The sequence below is a fragment of the Aphidius gifuensis genome, linkage group LG5 (genome assembly GCF_014905175.1).
Source record: "Aphidius gifuensis isolate YNYX2018 linkage group LG5, ASM1490517v1, whole genome shotgun sequence".
NCBI lineage: Eukaryota > Metazoa > Arthropoda > Insecta > Hymenoptera > Braconidae > Aphidius > Aphidius gifuensis.
In genome coordinates, this window is record NC_057792.1 from 12923718 (window position 1) to 12942348 (window position 18631).

General features: G+C 29.5%; 1 protein-coding gene across 1 annotated transcript; it reads right to left on the reverse strand.

Moving 5' to 3' along the window:
- Positions 1-11921: 11921 nt before the first annotated feature.
- LOC122856408 lies at positions 11922-14175 on the reverse strand. The gene is made up of 5 exons (XM_044158078.1): positions 13882-14175; positions 13597-13797; positions 13110-13518; positions 12253-12319; positions 11922-12111 (listed from the first exon to the last, which is right to left on the reverse strand). Exons 1-5 carry the CDS (start codon positions 14173-14175, stop codon positions 11922-11924), a joined length of 1161 nt encoding a protein of 386 aa, XP_044014013.1.
- Positions 14176-18631: the final 4456 nt, after the last annotated feature.

The window sequence follows — 18631 nt, forward strand, 5'->3', positions numbered from 1 at the left end:
CGCTATCCAGATATATATCTTGTTGAAAAAATTTTAAAAAAACGTAAAAATAAAGTACTTGTAAGATGGTTAGGTTTCAATTTTGAACATGATACATGGGAAAATGAATCAGAATTATGAATAATTATATTTACAATGTATATAGGTATAAGAATTTTTTAATAAAAAATTATAACAAAGTAAATTTTTTCAAATGTAATTCATTTATTGAATATTGTGTGTATAGGCTTAGGCCAATTTTCTAATAATACAACTTGATTATTTTCTTCAATACATTGTAATGTTAAAACTCTTCTTTTAATACCACCATAATTCAAGGAACTTTTTTTTATTATAAAAATAATATTCAGCATTATTTTTCGGTAAGAAAACAGTATATTTATTATTTATTTCGACTGATAGTCTTGCACCAGACTTTTTTCCACAGTAACTTTGAATTTTTGTCACAGCATAGTAAAGATCTTTTGTCGAATCTTTCAATAATTTACAATTTTTTGAAAGCCGCTTAGTCTTGGTGTTTATCAGTTTTTTATTATAATCATTTTTCTTGTCTAGATAATAATAATTACATTTGAAAAAGAGCTCACAAACTTTTTCCAATTTTTTTCGTTTTATGAGAAAATGAACTCACATTTGTTGTATTTTCCTCCCAAAAAAAGTAGATCCAAGCATCCGTCGATCGCTGCTTTCTCGATTTTTGTAAAATAATCATTATTTTTCATAAACGTAGCCATGAATGTAGCCATAACTCCATTGCATTCATTATGAATCTTCTGTAGAGCTGTTACTTTGTACTCTTATTAACCTTTTAGACATTCTCTTATTAGACATTTTTTTGACATCCAATTTGCTCTCCATTTTAGCAACATTATTTAATTGTTGTTCCATTTCTATTGAATGCTGTTTTTCTACAAACATTTTAATTTCAAGCAAATAAATATGTATAAAATATAATACTGATTATCAATGTATATATATTGTTACGTTTTAGGGTTAAAATAAATGATATCACTCTTTTCTATTCAAATTAATAGGTTTTTATTCATTTGCTATTCTATTGCAACTGCAACTTAACTCTTTCTCTCATCTCTTTCCCGTTACTAAGGTCGTCATTTGTTATTAACTAATTCTATATTGTCTGTCTCTGTCTATCATATAAGAGGAGGGAATCATTAACTTCATATTCGTAACACTACTCTCCGCCCAATGAAGATTGTCGTCCCGACAATCCGTAAGCTACGGCTCAAGAATGTTCAACAACCTGATTATATCAATCAGATCCCTAACCACTGGGGATTCTCGAGTTATCCTAAGATGTTGTTCAGTATTTACTCAAGGTTCAGGGGAAAACCCAATGTAAAAACCCTGAACGAACAACATTTACAATTCTATTTTATATCTACAGTCAATCTTTTTTTATTGATTTATTCTTCTTCTAGATATTTGTCTTCTCCTAGATGATTAATTGTATTTATGATTGCAATTTAATTATTCCTCCATGTAGTATAATATCAACCTAAATAAGTAAATTAAGAAAACCAAAAAAAAAAAATATAATTTGAATAATTATGGTTATTATTTATTCGTTTTCAAAGCGTCTTTTGAAAACAAACAACATCAATTATCATTTTTACTAGTATTTTATGCTGTGGTGTACACCCATAAATAACCAAGTCACATTCATGCTCTTATTCAGGCCATTGATGAGAATTTCTCATCAAAGGGACAACACGTCCACCATGATTCCAAAGAATCATGCCAAGGCAGTGACTAAAAATTTTACCTAGGATTTTTATTTATTTATTTATTTCTCGGCCTTGTTTCCTACTCAGTGCCTCGAGGCCGTTTTTTTTTTTTTTTTTTTTTACCTTAAACCTTGTTTCTTACCTGAAACAAAGAACCTCAGTCCCTCGAGGGCCATTTTTTACCTTTAACCTTGCTTCCTACCTGAAACAAGGAACCTCAGTCCATCGAGGGCCATTTTTACCTTAAACCTTGTTTCCTACCTGAAACAAGGAACCTCAGTCCCTCGAGGGCCATTGTTTACCTTCAACCTTGCTTCCTACCTGAAACAAGGAACCTCAGTCCATCGAGGGTCATTTTTTAAAATTCCCATATTACTTTTACTTGAAGTAAGAACTTCTAATTTTTATTTCATGTATGCATAAATTCTGTTTACATGTAAACTATTTTGTTAATTTTATTTTAATGATTCTTTTTATTTTCATCACAACTATTTGCATAGTGGCCCAATTTTTTGCATTTGAAACAAACAATTCCAGATTTTTCTCTATTAATTTTTTCTCCATTTGTCTTGTTTTTATCACAACAATAATAGGTATTTTTTAGAATAGTTCTTTCATATTTATGATGGCACTTATATTTGTTATTATTATAATTATTATTTTCTAGATTTGAATTATTTTCTCTAGATAACTGTATTATTTCTTTTCTCATTATTTTTCTTGATTCTTCTAGTTTCTTTCTGATTAAATTTCTAAATGCATTCAATTTATCGTCGAATTCTTGTAAATTCTTTGCCATATTAATTCAGATGTTTGTCACTTTTTTAATATTGATTCAAATATTAATCACTTTTTTTTTTTATTAATCACGTTATTTTTTTTTATTAATCACGTTATTTTCTTTGTATCTTCATTTTTGATATTAATTCTGTGAGCGTTTCACTATTTTAAAAATAAAATAGAACTCAATTCGAATAACTTAATGAATTTATATTTTTTATTTTATTATTTAATCCTTTCTTTCTATTTTATTTTTAATTTTTCTTCTGACACCAATGTTACGTTTTAGGGTTAAAATAAATGATATCACTCTTTTCTATTCAAATTAATAGGTCTTTATTCATTTGCTATTCTATTGCAACTGCAACTTAACTCTTTCTCTCATCTCTTTCCCGTTACTAAGGTCGTCATTTGTTATTAACTAATTCTATATTGTCTGTCTCTGTCTATCATATAAGAGGAGGGAATGATTAACTTCATATTCCTAACAATATGTATATTATTAAATTGCTTTCTTACCTTTCCTTGATATTCGAATGATAAAATTTCAAAAAAACTTCTCGTTAATATAGGGATAAATACAATAGAATAGTAGAAGGAGTACCTATTTAAATGACACGTATTTAAAGTCAGCAAATTTTTTTGCAACATTGTATTTTAAATATATTTATACATGAGACATGAAACATGAAACATAAGACTTGAGCTATGCCCCAGGACATGGGACATGTTAACTCGCATGTTAAAATAACGAAATTTAATTTTTCCGGTCAAGTCTGTATTACCGACACATGACAATTGGGTATTTACACCATCAATGATATATGGGACATAAGATCTAAGACATGGGGCATGAGACATGAGAAATCGCACGTTAAAATAAAAAAATTTTTTCAAATATGTATTACCGACACATGACAATTGGGAATTCAAACTATCAAATGACGAATTTCTTTACCATCTGCATTATCAAGACATATCAATTCAAATGACGGAATTTAATGTTTTTTTTTTTACACTACATGGATTATGAGCCACAAGACATGGGAACATACGACAGGGGAACATACGAATTGGGAACATACGACATGGGACATGAGAAATTGCTCTTAAAAATGACAAAATATAATTTTCCCGGTCAAATCTGTATTACTGACTCAGGGTCATTGAGAATGATAAATTTCTTTACCATCTCTGCATTACCGACACATGACAATTGGGAAATCTCACGTTAAAGTGACACATAAATTTTTTTTACCATCTCTGTTTTACCGACCGAGTTGCAGTCCCCTGTCCCCTTGCCGATCTACCTTTTTTCGACCACCCTCTGTCATAGAACTATCCTTGATACACTACTTTGGTCTTAAAATTTCCCTCATCAAAATCTCTACAGCCAATGCTATACTTGAAAATATTGAAACCACCCTTTTTCAATTGTAAGATGATTGTTTATAATAATAGGTGTCATCGCGAACTTTGTAATGAATGAAAGGCCTTTAAAAAGTTGGACTTGGAATTTCTATCATATCCTCGGCTGTGGCAATTTTTATAAAGAATTTTTTGAATGCAACGTAATTTTTTTGCGTTTATTTATTCAAAAGTTATCGGGTGTCCAAACAATTACCGATTTATTATTTACAACAATTTCTTCTAAATAAAAAGTTTGTATGCATGCGCTAATCAAAAAATATATTTCGATCGGTAAATCGGTATTTCTTTTTATCGATATTTTATTTAAATAGTAAGATTAAAATTTAAAAAAATAAAAATAGAAAAAGTTTTTGATCTAAGTAGAAAAATGAGATAACTGTTAACTTTTTCAAATTTTTTTAGAAATTAAATTACAACTAGAAAAGGAACAAGAAATATATATATAGAAATATATATATATATATATATATCCAGTGGTGGTTTCGGACACATTTTTTTTTTTTGCGATTTTATTCAGTAATTGAACTTTGTACATCAATGTACATTCATGTATAAGACGATTTTATTGTATACACCAAAATAAAAAAATTTTCATCGATTGGTACTTTTGAGGACTATCGTTATGACACTGTTTCAACCCTTCACTTACCTTATTTATTCGAATCCTTTGTATCTTAGTATTGTGTTGGCATGAATTTAGAAGGAACAAAAAATAGAAGTAGTAAATTTTACATTTTTAATACATAAAATTTAAGATTTGACACAAGTCCTCAAAACAACCCATGCATGAAGAATTTATCTATGTAATGGTGGTTTCGAGGACTTTTCTTTTCAAATTTTAATTATCCCTTTAATATAACCCAATGACTGTTTTTACGGTGGCAATAGTCCTTATATCTATTGATTAATACTTATATTGAATATCAATTCACAAAATGTATCAGGGACATATGATAAGACTTTTTTGTTATCGTTTTAACTTGACGTCCCCAAAACCTCCGATAGATTTTTTTAAAAAACTATGTAATGAAGGTTTCAAGGACTTTTCTTTTAAAAATTCACTTATCTTCTTAAAATAACTCAATGACGGTTTAACGGCGGCAAAAGTCCTTATATCTATTGATTAATACTTATATTGAATAATGATTCATAAAATGTATCAGAGCCATATGATAGGACTTCTTTATTATCATTTTAACTTGATGTCCCCAAAACCTCCGATAGATTTTTTAAAAAAAACTATGTAATGGAGGTTTCAACGACTTTTTTTTTAAAAATTCACTTATCTTTTTAAAATAACTCAATGACTGTGTTGACGGTGGCAATAGTCCTTATATCTATTGATTAATACTTATATTGAATAACAATTCACAAAATGTATCAGGGACATATGATAAGACTTCTTTGTTATCGTTTTAACTTTATGTCCCCAAAACCTCCAATAGATTTTTTTTTGAAACTATGTAATAAAGGTTTCAAGGACTTTCCTTTTAAAAATTTACTTATCTCCTTAAAATAACTCAATGACGGTTTAACGGCGGCAAAAGTCCTTATATCTATTGATTAATGCTTATATTGAATAATGATTCATAAAATGTATCAGAGCCATATGATAGGACTTCTTTATTATCATTTTAACTTGATGTCCCCAAAACCTCCGATAGATTTTTTTAAAAAAACTATGTAATGGAGGTTTCAAAGACTTTTCTTTCAAAAATTCAATTATCACTTTAATTCAACACAATGACTGCCTTGACGGTTGCAATATTTCTTATATATGTTGATTAATACTTATATTGAATGACAATTTATAAAATGTGTTAGGGCCATATGATAGGACTTGACGATAAAACACTATTTATATATCTTACATGATGTCCTCGAACCCTTTTATTATATTTTTTTATCCGGATTATGTTGGTCGTTCTGAAGACTTTTCATAGAACTTAAACGAACTAATGATAGAAAATAGAGTACAGAGTTATGACTGTTTGGAATACGTGTATAACATCATCTATTTCTACGAAGTGGACTGAATCCGAGAAACTGGAAAAATATCAGAGAAAAACGGAAAAATATCATAGAATAAAAGAAATATTAGAAAAAAAATTTTTGAACTTGCAATTAAAGAGTTCTGAGAGTAAACATACAATGCGGCCATTTTTTAAGTCATACTTAACGATTGTATGAATTTCAGTATGGGCTTCATGTTCCTAAAAGCACTAACGGAAGAAGTTTATGGTTTGGTACGTTCCGTGGACACCAAGAAAAATTAAGTAGAACTTGTAACAAAGACAACAGTCTTTCTCTAAATACCTACTGTCTATAACAAATAGTTTCAGTTATTGCTATCGAAAATAATTCAGTTTCGGTTTTCCCGAAGGTATCTAAGAATTTCTAATGCTACTAAATTAAGGCGGTATCTCGTTGTTCAGGCTACTGGTTCAAAGTAATCAATCATTTCTAAGGTTCCGGAAAAGCGGAAAAAATGGTCTCAACTTTCTATGTTAGTGTAGAAGAATGGCCTTATTTCGAGTTTGAAATATTTATTTTATAATTTCCGGTATAGGCTGCGAGTCCTCAAATCCACCGTTCTACGAATAAAAAACTTTTGCAGCATGGTGGTTTTGAGGACGTCTCAAAATTACGTCGTTGATTCCGTTTTGATTCAAGTATGGTTTAAGATTATCAGAAAGGTTCTATGACATTTCCAAACTCGCAGGTCCCGTGTACACCGAGAAAGTTTGAGTAGACTTGTAACATAGACAACGGTCATTTTCTAAATACCTACTGTCTAACAAATAGTTTCAGTTATTGCTATCGAAACAAATAAAGTTCCGGTTTTCCCGGAGGTATCTAAGAATTTTTAATGCTACTAAATTAAGGCGGTATCTCGTTATTTAGGCTACTGGTTCAAAGTGATCAATCATTTCTAAGGTTCCGGAAAACCGGAAAAAATGGTCTCAACTTTCCATGTTAAAAGAATACAGAACGACCGTCTTTCCAGTCAACGCGTTTTTCGTCGGAGAATTTCCTTATATTTTGGTTTTATGTGATTGTCCTTATGATTCGATTCGTTCCATAAATTATTAAAACTATAATAAATTACAGTGTAGAAGAATGGCCTTATTTCAAGTTTGAAATATTTATTTTATACTTTCCGATATAGGCTGCAAGTCCCTAAAACCACCGTTCTACGAATAAAAAACTTTCGCAGTATGGTGGTTTTGAGGACGTCTCAAAATTACGTCGTTAATTCCGTTTTGATTCAAGTATGGTTTAAGATTATCAGAAAGGTTCTACTATGAAATTTCCAAATCCGCACGTTTCGTGGACACCAAGAAAAATTACGTAGAACTTGTAACAAAGACAACGATCTTTCTCTAAATACCTACTGTCTAACAAATAGATTGCTATCGACACGAATTCAGTTTCGGTTTTCCTGAAGGTATCTAAGAATTTTTAATGCTATTCAATCAAGGCGGTATCTCGTTGTTCAGGTATTGTTTCATGGTGATCAATCATTTCTGAGTTTTCGGAAAACCGGGAAAAATTGTCTTAACTTTCCATGTTGAAAGAATTCAGAACGACCGTCTTTCCAGTCAACGCGTTTTTCGTCGGAGAATTTTTCTTATATTTTGGTTTCAGGTGATAGTCCTTATTATTCGATTCGTCCAATAAATTATTGAGACTATAATAAATTCCAGTGTAGAAGAATGGCCTTATTTTGAGTTTGAAGTATTTATTTTATAATTTCCGGTATAGGCTGCAAGTCCTCAAAACCACCGTTGTACGAATAAAAAACTTTCGTAGTTTGGTGGTTTTGAGGACGTCTTAAAATTACGTCGTTAATTCCGTTTTAATTTAAGTATGGTTTGAGATTATCAGAAAACTTCTATGAAATTTCCAAATCCGCTCGTTCCGTGGACACCAAGAAAAATTGAGTAGAACTTGTAAAAAAGAAAACGGTCTTTCTCTGAATACCTACTGTCTAACAAATAGTTTCAGTTTTTGCTATCGAAAATAATTCAGTTTCGGTTTTCCCGAAGGTATCTAAGAATTTCTAATGCTACTAAATTAAGGCGGTATCTCGTTGCTAAGGCTACTGGTTCAAAGTGATCAATCATTTCTAAGATCCCGAAACCCGGAAAAAATTGTCTCAACTTTCCATGTTAAAAGAATCCAGAACGACCAGTCAACGCGTTTTTCGTTGGAGAATTTCCTTATATTTTGGTTTCATGTGATATTCCTTATGATTAAATTCGTCCAATAAATTATTAAAACTATAACAAATTACAGTGCAGAAGAATGGCCTCATTTCAAGTTTCAAAGATTTATTTTATAATTTTCGGTATAGGCTGCAAGTCCTCAAAACCACCGTTCTACGAATAAAAAACTTTCGTAGTATGGTGGTTTTTAGGACGTCTCAAAATTACGTCGTTGATTCCGTTTTGATTTGAGTATGGTTTGAGATTATCAGAAAGGTTCTATGAAATTTCCAAACCCGCACGTTCCGTCGACACCAAGAAAGTTTGAGTAGAACTTGTAACATAGACAACGGTCTTTCTCTAAATCTTACTGTCTAACAAATAGTTTCAGTTATTGTTATCAAAACGAATTAAGTTTCGGTTTTCCCGACGGTATCTAAGAATTTCTAATACTTAGGGATCGAGTACTATTTTTGGCCGATGCATCGATTTTCCGATTCTTAAAAGAAAAAGTATCGATACTCTGATTCCGATACTTTTTTCAAGAATCGAAGACCACTAGCCTGATTGATTGAAAAATAAGATGGTTTCCGCTACCTTATCTATGGCTCTGGTATTATTGCTGGTGAAAATACATTTTTTACACAAACTTTGCTGTTACAGCTGTTCTTTTATCATCAAGTTTTATAATTTTTCACAACAATTGCTGGGATTCCAGATGGATTGAGCGACAAACTCTCAACAAACTTGGATTCGACTGGTACTTAGCAGCAGTCGGTGGTATTACATCAGTTCTTCGTGCAGCGATGTTTTGGCCACAAAAAATAATAGAAAAAATGAATAACTTTCCAATCACTCATTGATTTTTTCTGTTTTAATTTTAAATACTTTTTTCGACAACCATATTTGATAAATCAATGGTAAAATTGTCAATACTTCAAGTTTTTTGTTCAATAGTAAGTTACTTTCATATATTCGTAATTCGTAATGATTGATAAATGAAACAATTAATTAAACTTTGTAAAGAATTCGTTTCATTTTTCCCTCTTCCAAATTTTTCGGGTGTAATGCAAAAAATATGAGAATAATTTGTCTTCAAAAGCAGGTCGGTCGTTCTTTTTCATCGAATTTTATTTCTTATTTTTATCGCGGCGCCGACTGGCTGTGAAAGTTAGAGGGTTAGCCTGATCACGGACACGCCCCAGAATAAATGAATGTTCTCAAATCATTCGTAAATTGATGTGGTTTCATTTTCTTGTATCTCAATTTATAAGAGAGGTATTCTGGATTTTTGATGTGTAAACATCTTTAGGCGCGGGTTGGGTATGAGTAAAAGGAAAAAACATATAGTTTAGACGTCAGATCCGGTAACGGATCTGAGCAGGAATCCATTTTCTGTCAGTCTACATTGCGCCTTGCAGCGCCATGGTAATCGGTCAGTAACCGTTACCATCAGGGGCTTGATGTCACGGGAACCAGCTCGAAACTGCCTGAGGGTAGAGTTTCAGAAAACAGAAAGTCCCTAGTATCATTACCATATTCACCATATAAGTGTAATAATACACTATTACTTGATGTAATTATTCTCGAAATTATAAACTACAAGATAATTTTTTTTTTTAATTGTCTGGTTCTAATAAAATGACTTATTTATAAACTATATATTTCAAGAAAATAAATATATGATATTTTATATATTTGATGATGTAACTTTTAAGAAAAAAATTAAATATGCAAAATTCTCTAGTGCACGCATCAAGTTTAAGCACGTGCGAATTACATTGAAAGTATATAAAGTCAAAAAAATATTTATCTTTAAAATATAATGACCAAAATTATAATTAGTCAACGTGGTGTTTTTTTCCAAATAAATATCTTATCGTCTGCATTCAATGAAAATTGGAGAATCGAAATATTATGATACCGAAGAATAATGAATTTTGCGAAAAAAGTAATGACATGCCTTCGGCTCACATAACAACTGAGATTACAAATTATAATCTTCATAAAATGATATATATTTCTAATAAAAATAAGGAAGATAAAGCTTTTAACTTTTGAAAAGAAATCCATGACTTTCATATTTTTGCAAGACAATTTATATGTGTATCTTTATAACTTTCAAATTCAAATTTTATTCAATTAATACAATAACAATAATTCATTTTTCAATTGACAGTACATATATATAAAAGTTGATGTTGCGTTTAACTGTAGAATTATATAATTGTGTTGTAAAATCCTATTAATTAAAACAATAAAAATTACAAATTTTTATTCTACTTAAAAATAATTTATATGCATTACGTTAATGAGAGTGCTGTAGGATCGTCAGTTGATTAATTTAAACACCTTTGTTTTATAAAACAATGATGCACTATGATTAATTAAATATATATTATATAGATTTTATCCGAATTTTTTAGAGACGGTCGGTATCACAGGAAATAGGTCGATCGATATTACAGAAAGCCTCCTTTGCCTCATATTTGAAAAATAATTTAAACAATTATTCAAATCATTAATATATATATTTTATTATAATATAATTCACACAATATATTCTAAATTAACCAGAATTAATTATCAGTATTTAAATGTTAATTTAATTTCAATTAGTGTTTTATTATTATTAGCAATAATTCATCAAATTTTAATAAAATTAAATAGTACAGGAAATAAATATGCTCTTTAACACATATAAAATATTGGTTAGAAGACATTAATTCTTTCAATATTAATTTTAATATTAATTATAATTCTATATATATTAATAATAATAATCAAAAAGTACAAAAATAATACATTATTATCAATATCAAATATTAATATTATGTTTTTAAAAAATTTAAATTTACAATATATTTATAATGTTTATTTACTTTGGATAATAATTTCTTTGTTAATAATATTTATAAACTATTTAATTGCAATAATAAAAATATATATTTGTTTCATCACTTGTTCCAATAATAAAATAATCAAGTGCAATCATCCATGATTCAACACTAACAATTAAATCTAAACGATTTTCACCAAGATGATTTAAATCATATACACCATACTGGTGTAAGACCATTGAAGACAATCAAGTAATACAATCTTGATTGATAGCTAATTGTACTTCTGAAAAATTATCAATTCTAATTGGTGGTAGCATTGTATTTGCATCAGTAAATACAATAACATATGTACTCTCTTGTAAAACAAAATTGACTCTTAAAAATAATCAATAATAATACCACCAAACCAATTACAATTAGCTACATTGATAATACGTACACATAACAATTGATCTTCATCAAGTCTTGGCCAATGAAATGGCATATGACAATCAGGCATTGCTGTAATATATGTTGCTTGTGCATCTGGATTAACGATTATGTAATTATTAACGTGATACAAATGAACCAGTTAATGGTGATATAATAAGTGTTCCACTACCATGATAACCATCTAATTGAAATGTTATTTCTAATTGTTCTTCAATATTATGATTATGTAAATCAGCATTACAACCTCGTGCAATACGATCAGATTGAGCTGTTGGTACTTGATAAAATAATTCATGTGGCAATAAATTTGTCAATGTCACTGGTGGTAAAAGACTTATTGTATGAGCTGGTAATATTTGTTGTGTTAAATCAACAGGATAATTTTCACGTCTAATACATATACCCATATTAAATATATTACTTTGATTTGTTTTACATGTTGTTATTGTTTCAATTATTTCCATTGGTTTTTTAACACATGTTCAATCAATTGGCTCCATACAATATTGAAATAACATATTTGGATATTCTGGTTTAACAAACATTTTAACATTTGCATGTGTCAAAGGAACTGATATTGATGAATTTGCTGGTACATGAAGTATTTTTTTTGTTGTTGATGTACCAGAAAATACTGATGGTACACCAGGTATACCTGGATAATTAAATTGACTTCAACCAAGTTTTTCTAATTTAATATCAACTGAATAACCAATTTTATTAACAATTTGTAATGCTGATCTAATTGTTACTAATTTTCTTGCTAAATACAACACGTGCTTTTGTCATTAAATTATTATTGATATAGCTGACATAACAAGTGGTTGATCTGAATGATCTTGTTTTAATTCAATGCTAAGTGTTGGTAATTCAGATGAAACTTTTAATAAAACATAAAAAAATCGTTGTAAATTTTGTAATTTATTATCTACACATTCAACTCGTGGAATATTACTAAAATTATTTGATTGTCCAGTTGAAAAAATTACCAGTTCTGTATTTAATAATTGTTCATATTGTCCGCGTTGGTTGAATTTTTTGATTTTGTATTTTAGTATTTTCTTGTGTTGTTATAGTTTGTGGCTGTTTTAAATTTATAATTAAATCTAGTTGTGATTAGATGTTAAAGTTTTGGCTGTAGTTTTTGTTGAAACTGATATTATGATATCTGAATAGTTTTGAAAATCATACATTGCGACAGATACCACAAGAAATTGCTTGTCTTCGATAAAAAGCCAATATACTGTAATACTCAGTACAATTTTCACATAAAAACCAGTGACAGCAGGGTAAAGACACTACGTTTAATATTGATTGGTGACAATGTGGACACAAAGAATGATTAATATTGTCCAGTACGAAGATTTGTAAGTTATATTCTGTTGCATTTCTTCTTATTATTTGTACTGACAAATTCTGATTAATATTTTCTATGATAACTGCTCCATTATATTGTGGTTGAATGTTTATATTATGAGATTGATATTGTTAAATTTCATTCATTTCAGCTGGAGTTGTGAAAACCAAGTCATTTTGTAATGCAGGTGTAATGTGGTTATAACATGATAAGAATCTTGGAATCGTCAAAGTTCCATTATTGAATAAATCCCACATGTGACTTATTAATTGTTGTCTATTTGTGTACTCTTGGCGTGGAGTACGCCAAATACCGAGACCTCGATTTAATGATGTAACTTCAATGTGTGTAAAAGCTTGCAGTTGTTTCAATTTAGCTGTAAATTGCCAGATTTTTGGATGTGGTCCAAATAGGGTATGTATGACTCTGTGATAAGATTCTATTGGATTATTTGTTTTATCTGCTTGTTGATAAACAGATAATCTTGTTAATCTATCTTGAGTTAACCACGTACGTGGATAATATTGAACCAGGTCTTCGAAAAATCGTAATACATCTACTGGTGCATTACGAATTAAAAAATTATATGCTTGTTGAATCTCATTTCTTGGTAGTAGTGGCAAACATAATATCTTTCGAACGAATGCTAATCCTATATCCCATGTCATTAACCTTATCATTGCAGCTTCACCTTTTCTTGATTTAATTCTTCTTATGATTGCCTAAAAACAACAAGTTTATATATGAATATCAATAATAATTGATAATTTTAAAATTCATAAAAATATGTATTTTCTTACTTGGCAATAATGAAAATAACAATGAATTATTTGTGCATGAGGAAACACAATTATCGCTGCATTTCGAAGTGCTTGTTCAAAGTCTTGGTGAATCATTGTTGGTATTATATTTGGTGCTAGATGTGTTTGAAAATGTCTTAATATTTGTTCATATAATTCTGCTGTTTTTCTTGTCATGAGGGCCCATGCAAGAGGTACAGTCTGTTCAAGCAAAAAAAATATAAACATATAAATATGAACAGTTTTGAATAAAAATAAGAATTATATTATAATTTTACAGCTTACACTATTATCAATACGACCCATGATTGTAAATAATTGAGTAATGTTTAATAATCTTGGACAATCTCTGAACGTTGCATCTAAATACAATTCTTGTATATTGACTAATGTCGATAAAAAATCAGGGTTACCAAAAATTGTTGCTGAAGTTGATCTGTCAATGTAAATAGTGTGTACAACCATCATCCCCTGTGGATATTCACGATATTTTGACCATTGATTTTGATTTATAAGTAGATTATATTCAAGAAGTGTTCGAGGAGTACGTGGATGAGTTGAACGTCGCCAACGATTCATTGACCATTTTTACAACCTGTTGATACAATAATATAATATATAGATAAATAACAATAATAAAAGTAGATAAGGTAATATATTTAAATTAAATAACCTGTAGTACATGATGTACCAGTTGCAGTCAACGCATTGATACAAAGCTTTTTAGAAAATATTATAGATACTGTAACGTTTTTTCGATATATTTTAGCAGATGATTTATTTAAAATTGGTATATCCAATTGTTACCAGAACAATTTTTATTATTTTTTGATCTTCTCATAGGATATTTTTTTTGTCCTTTAACCGTTATTGAATCTGAATTTGTTGACATCATTAGTGAATGTACAGTGCACAATATAAACAACATGACAACTGGCATTAAAACCTGCGTTATTGTTACCATCTAAAATTAAATAATAATTCATTTAAATTTGTTTGTTGAATCCGGTACTTTTTGTTAAATGAAAAAAAACCAAGTTGTTTAACAGCCAACCATGTAACCGTGATAAGACCATGTCCAGCTTTGGCCTTTGGAAACGAGAAACCTATTTTAAATAAAAAATAAACATTTCTTTATAAACAATAAATAAACTGTTATATACTTAAAACAATTTAACAAATTTATATAAAATTTTTTGTAGCTTATAAAATAAAAAAAAATAAGTGCAATAATATTTATAAATATTAATCAGTAAATTATTAAATTATCATTATTATTGTTGTTGATGGAAAATAATAATATATAATAATAATAATAATAATCATAAAAAAACATTATTTAAAAGTTAGTTAAATTTAACAATAAAATAAATGAAAAATAATAACAATAATTACCTTTGCGAAATGTATTATGCCATCTTGCGAAAAAACCAATATGGCGTCGTATGAAAAATAGGACCCCGGGAATTTCAAAAATTTAAAATGGCGTCTTATAGAAAAAACCAATATGGCGTCTTATAGAAAAACCAATATGGCGTCTTACAAAAAATCGGACCCCCCATGGCGATTTGACCTAATTAATCAATTGGAAGACCCCCTGTGGCGATTTGACCTAATTAATTAATTAATCGATTTAATTAATTAATTCAAGGACCCCCTGCGATTTGACCGACCTAATTAATTTGCGGACCCCTGGGGTGAGGCCTCGTGGATTCCGGGAAATCACCCGCGAATCACAGCGGGGGTCGCGGGCGGCACAGCGAGGGGTGTCCCAGAACTCTCCTATATATACTACTGTCGATGTTAAAACAAATTTTGGTTTTTTTTTTTCCACAAACAGACATGATATTTTTTTTTTCTTTTTTGGGCCTTATTAGATTTAATATGCCTATTTTCGGACATGGCTCAATTCCAAATATTGACGGATCAATTCCGGCAATGTTTTAATCGACGACGCTTCATCTGCAGACTCTACGATATTTTTTTCAAATTTTTCGGTCGTTTATTTTTTTTTTTATTCAACGATATGTAGTGTCACAAACTTTTTTTTTACAATATTTTTGTAAACAGCAAGAAAAAAAATGAAAAATTCTACGGAACACTTAGGGTGCACCTTGGGGAACTTGACTATCTTTTTTTTAAATTTATTTTTCTGATAATATTGATTTGAACTTTTAAATGCAGTTTGCTTTAAAATTTTCATATTGTCATCAACAACTTTTGCTGGTGCCATTTTGATTGCACGATGTTTTGTATTATTATATTGTTCAATTAATTTTCAAAGTACAATTTATTTTGAATTTTTCTATTAAATCTTTCAACTATTGATACTTTAATATGGGTGGAAGTTGAATACATATGAACATTGTATTTTTTTAACATCGCTCGAAAAATGAAATTATAAAATTCTGTTTCTTGATCCACATAAAGATTTTTACAAACTCGTCCTGTTCGAAATATTGATTCCATTGCAGCTGACTCTTCTTTTCCAGTCTTGCTTTTGAGTTTAATAGCCCAACTGAACTTTGAAAAAATATCAATGACAGTCAAGATATATTTATATCCAGAATTTACAGATGAGTGTTCAATTATGTCAACAAGATCAGCGTGCCAAGTTTCATCCTTATCTCTAATATCAACTTTACGTCTTGGAAAACTTCGCCGAGCTGGTGCATGAAGCTCTCGCACTAGGGCTCTTTTAAATACAGTCATGTGTCATTGAAAGTAGTTTGATGACTGAATTTTAACCAATTTTAATGTATAATGTTGGCTTCTCTTAGTTCTTCAATGATTGACATGATTTCATTATCGTGACTTAAATTGCCAGCTGTCCGTAAAGCAACTATCAATCTCAAACGATCAACAAGCTCGTTTAGATCACCCCAATAAACATAATTAACTTTGGATTGATTTTTACTTTGAATTATCATATTTGTTGGTAGTAAACCAGAACCATGATGTTGTGCACTGTTCATGTGAGGTAATATAAATGTAATATGCTTTCGTGATACTGTATTTTTCACTGTATTTTTAGAATTATGATACCTATAATTTGTGTTGAGAAAAATTTGAGCATAATTTTTTTCATCAATTGCAGTGACTTTTGTTTTTTCAGGAGTTATTTTCATGAATAATATTAATAATAATTCCAGTAGTCGTTGTGTTATTTTATATGTTTCATCAGCAATATTCATATGATTTTAGCATTTCCAATTTTATCTTCTCTGCTGCTTTTTTTTTACCCCATAATCTTTATCCCATTGTAAAGTATCTATTTTATTTAAATATTGAGTTGTTGAATCATTTTTAAGACCTGTTTCATCTGCTTCTTGCTCTATCAGTTGTAGATCTTTAATAGTATCGAGAAAAGGCTCTGTTTCCTCAACAGAACTGAGATTTTGTTCTGTGTTTATAATTTCAAAATTACTTTAATGCGCTCTATCAGAAATGATACTGTCTTCTTCTTTCTCAGAATCATATATGTTGTCTTTACTAATTTCGCTTTTGTTATTATTTATTGTTGGTGTTATTTTAGCAGCTATATTTTCAAGTGGTCCAATGACTGGTTTTAAGTACTCGTTAGCAGTTTCAGATATGCTTTCTTTCTCTAATTTCAATAATTGATGTTTCTTCTTTATGACATCTCTAACTTTCTCTATTTCTTCAAGAAATTTCGCTTCTTTTGCCAGTGCTTTCTTCTTGAGAGGCATGTTGACTCAACAGGATATAAACATGAACTAATATATTTTTAAAAAATTGTATCGTTATTTATATTTATAAAACAATCAAAATTTTTTCTGTATCTACCATCATTTATATTCCGATCTTTGTCAATACATGAGAAACAGTATTTCTCTTCCCAACTCTTGATACATATCTGAAGAAATTTATTAGACTCCATATCAATAGTTGCACTAATTGAAAAAAGTATAAAGTCAAATGTTTTATATGGAAAAAATCAGTCAATCATCAACCATGATAGAGCATACAAATAATAAAAATTAGAAGAAAAATAAAAAACGTTTTCGAAAATTTCACGAACATTTCGTTAAAAATTGAAATTTTCCACTTTTAAGTTTTAAAATATGCCGAAAATGAAATTTTACCAAGATATGTTTTAATTTTGTTTTATTTTTTTGTATTTAAAAATTTAATTTTTTTTTCAAAAAATTTTGAAAAAAAAAAATTGAAAAAAAAAAAAAAGAGCATATAAACGTCTCGGCCCATTCTAATTTTTAATCGAACACACGTAGATTGAGTACCTTATTTTATGGAAAAAATTTCATGTATTTAAATTGGGGCTTTTTTCATGAAAGAAGAGAATTAACATTAAAACACTCTACTTTACCGGCTAAAATACGTCATAAAATTTCCGAAAAAATTCAGGCTGCATAAAAAGCCAAAAACAATGTATAAAAAAATTTTCAACTCAATCCGACAAGGTCAGGCAGATGACTAGCTGAATTGACTCAGAATGCCCCATATATAATATTGCATTATCGAATTTTGTTTTAAATATTCTCAAATAGATACTTACGGAATATTATAAAGTACCCAGGTGAAATTTAGTGTCGATTTTCGACACGCAGTGTCCATTCGACGTCGAAATTCGAGCTCGAAACGACATCGAAAGGTGACGTTTTTCGACGTCGAACCGATGTCGATCCGACTGTGGCGCGTCATACGGTGATAATATTAACATATTTATGATAGGGCTCAGTAGATGGCAGAGTGAGTGATTTTCGACAGATTTATTTACGTATCATTAATTTGAGCAGGGATGGGCATACTGTGAGTTTTTGAGTTGTTTACAATTATCCAGAAATGAAACGTTTAAAACAGGAGAAATTACATGTATTTAATTTGTTAAATAAATAAATGACTAAGGACAAGCAGTAGCTAAAGGAAAGATGTAGCTAAGGAATTAATGTGACTAAGGAATTATTTCCTTGAAACATAATTCTTTGGCAACCTCAATTCCTTAGCTACATCTTTTCCTTAGCTACTGCTTTTTCTTGGACGCTTGTATTTTTAA

Bases quoted from the DNA above. Each gene is read 5' to 3' on its own strand.
- LOC122856408 (XM_044158078.1), bottom strand. From the start codon at position 14,175: ATGAATCGTTGGCGACGTTCAACTCATCCACGTACTCCTCGAACACTT. The intron at 13,519-13,596 runs GTAAGAAAATAC...TGTTGTTTTTAG, and splicing joins GTTATTTTCATTATTGCCAA to GCAATCATAAGAAGAATTAA. The intron at 12,320-13,109 runs GTATTTGGCGTA...TTTTATTAAAAG, and splicing joins ATCATTAAATCGAGGTCTCG to TTTCATCTGAATTACCAACA.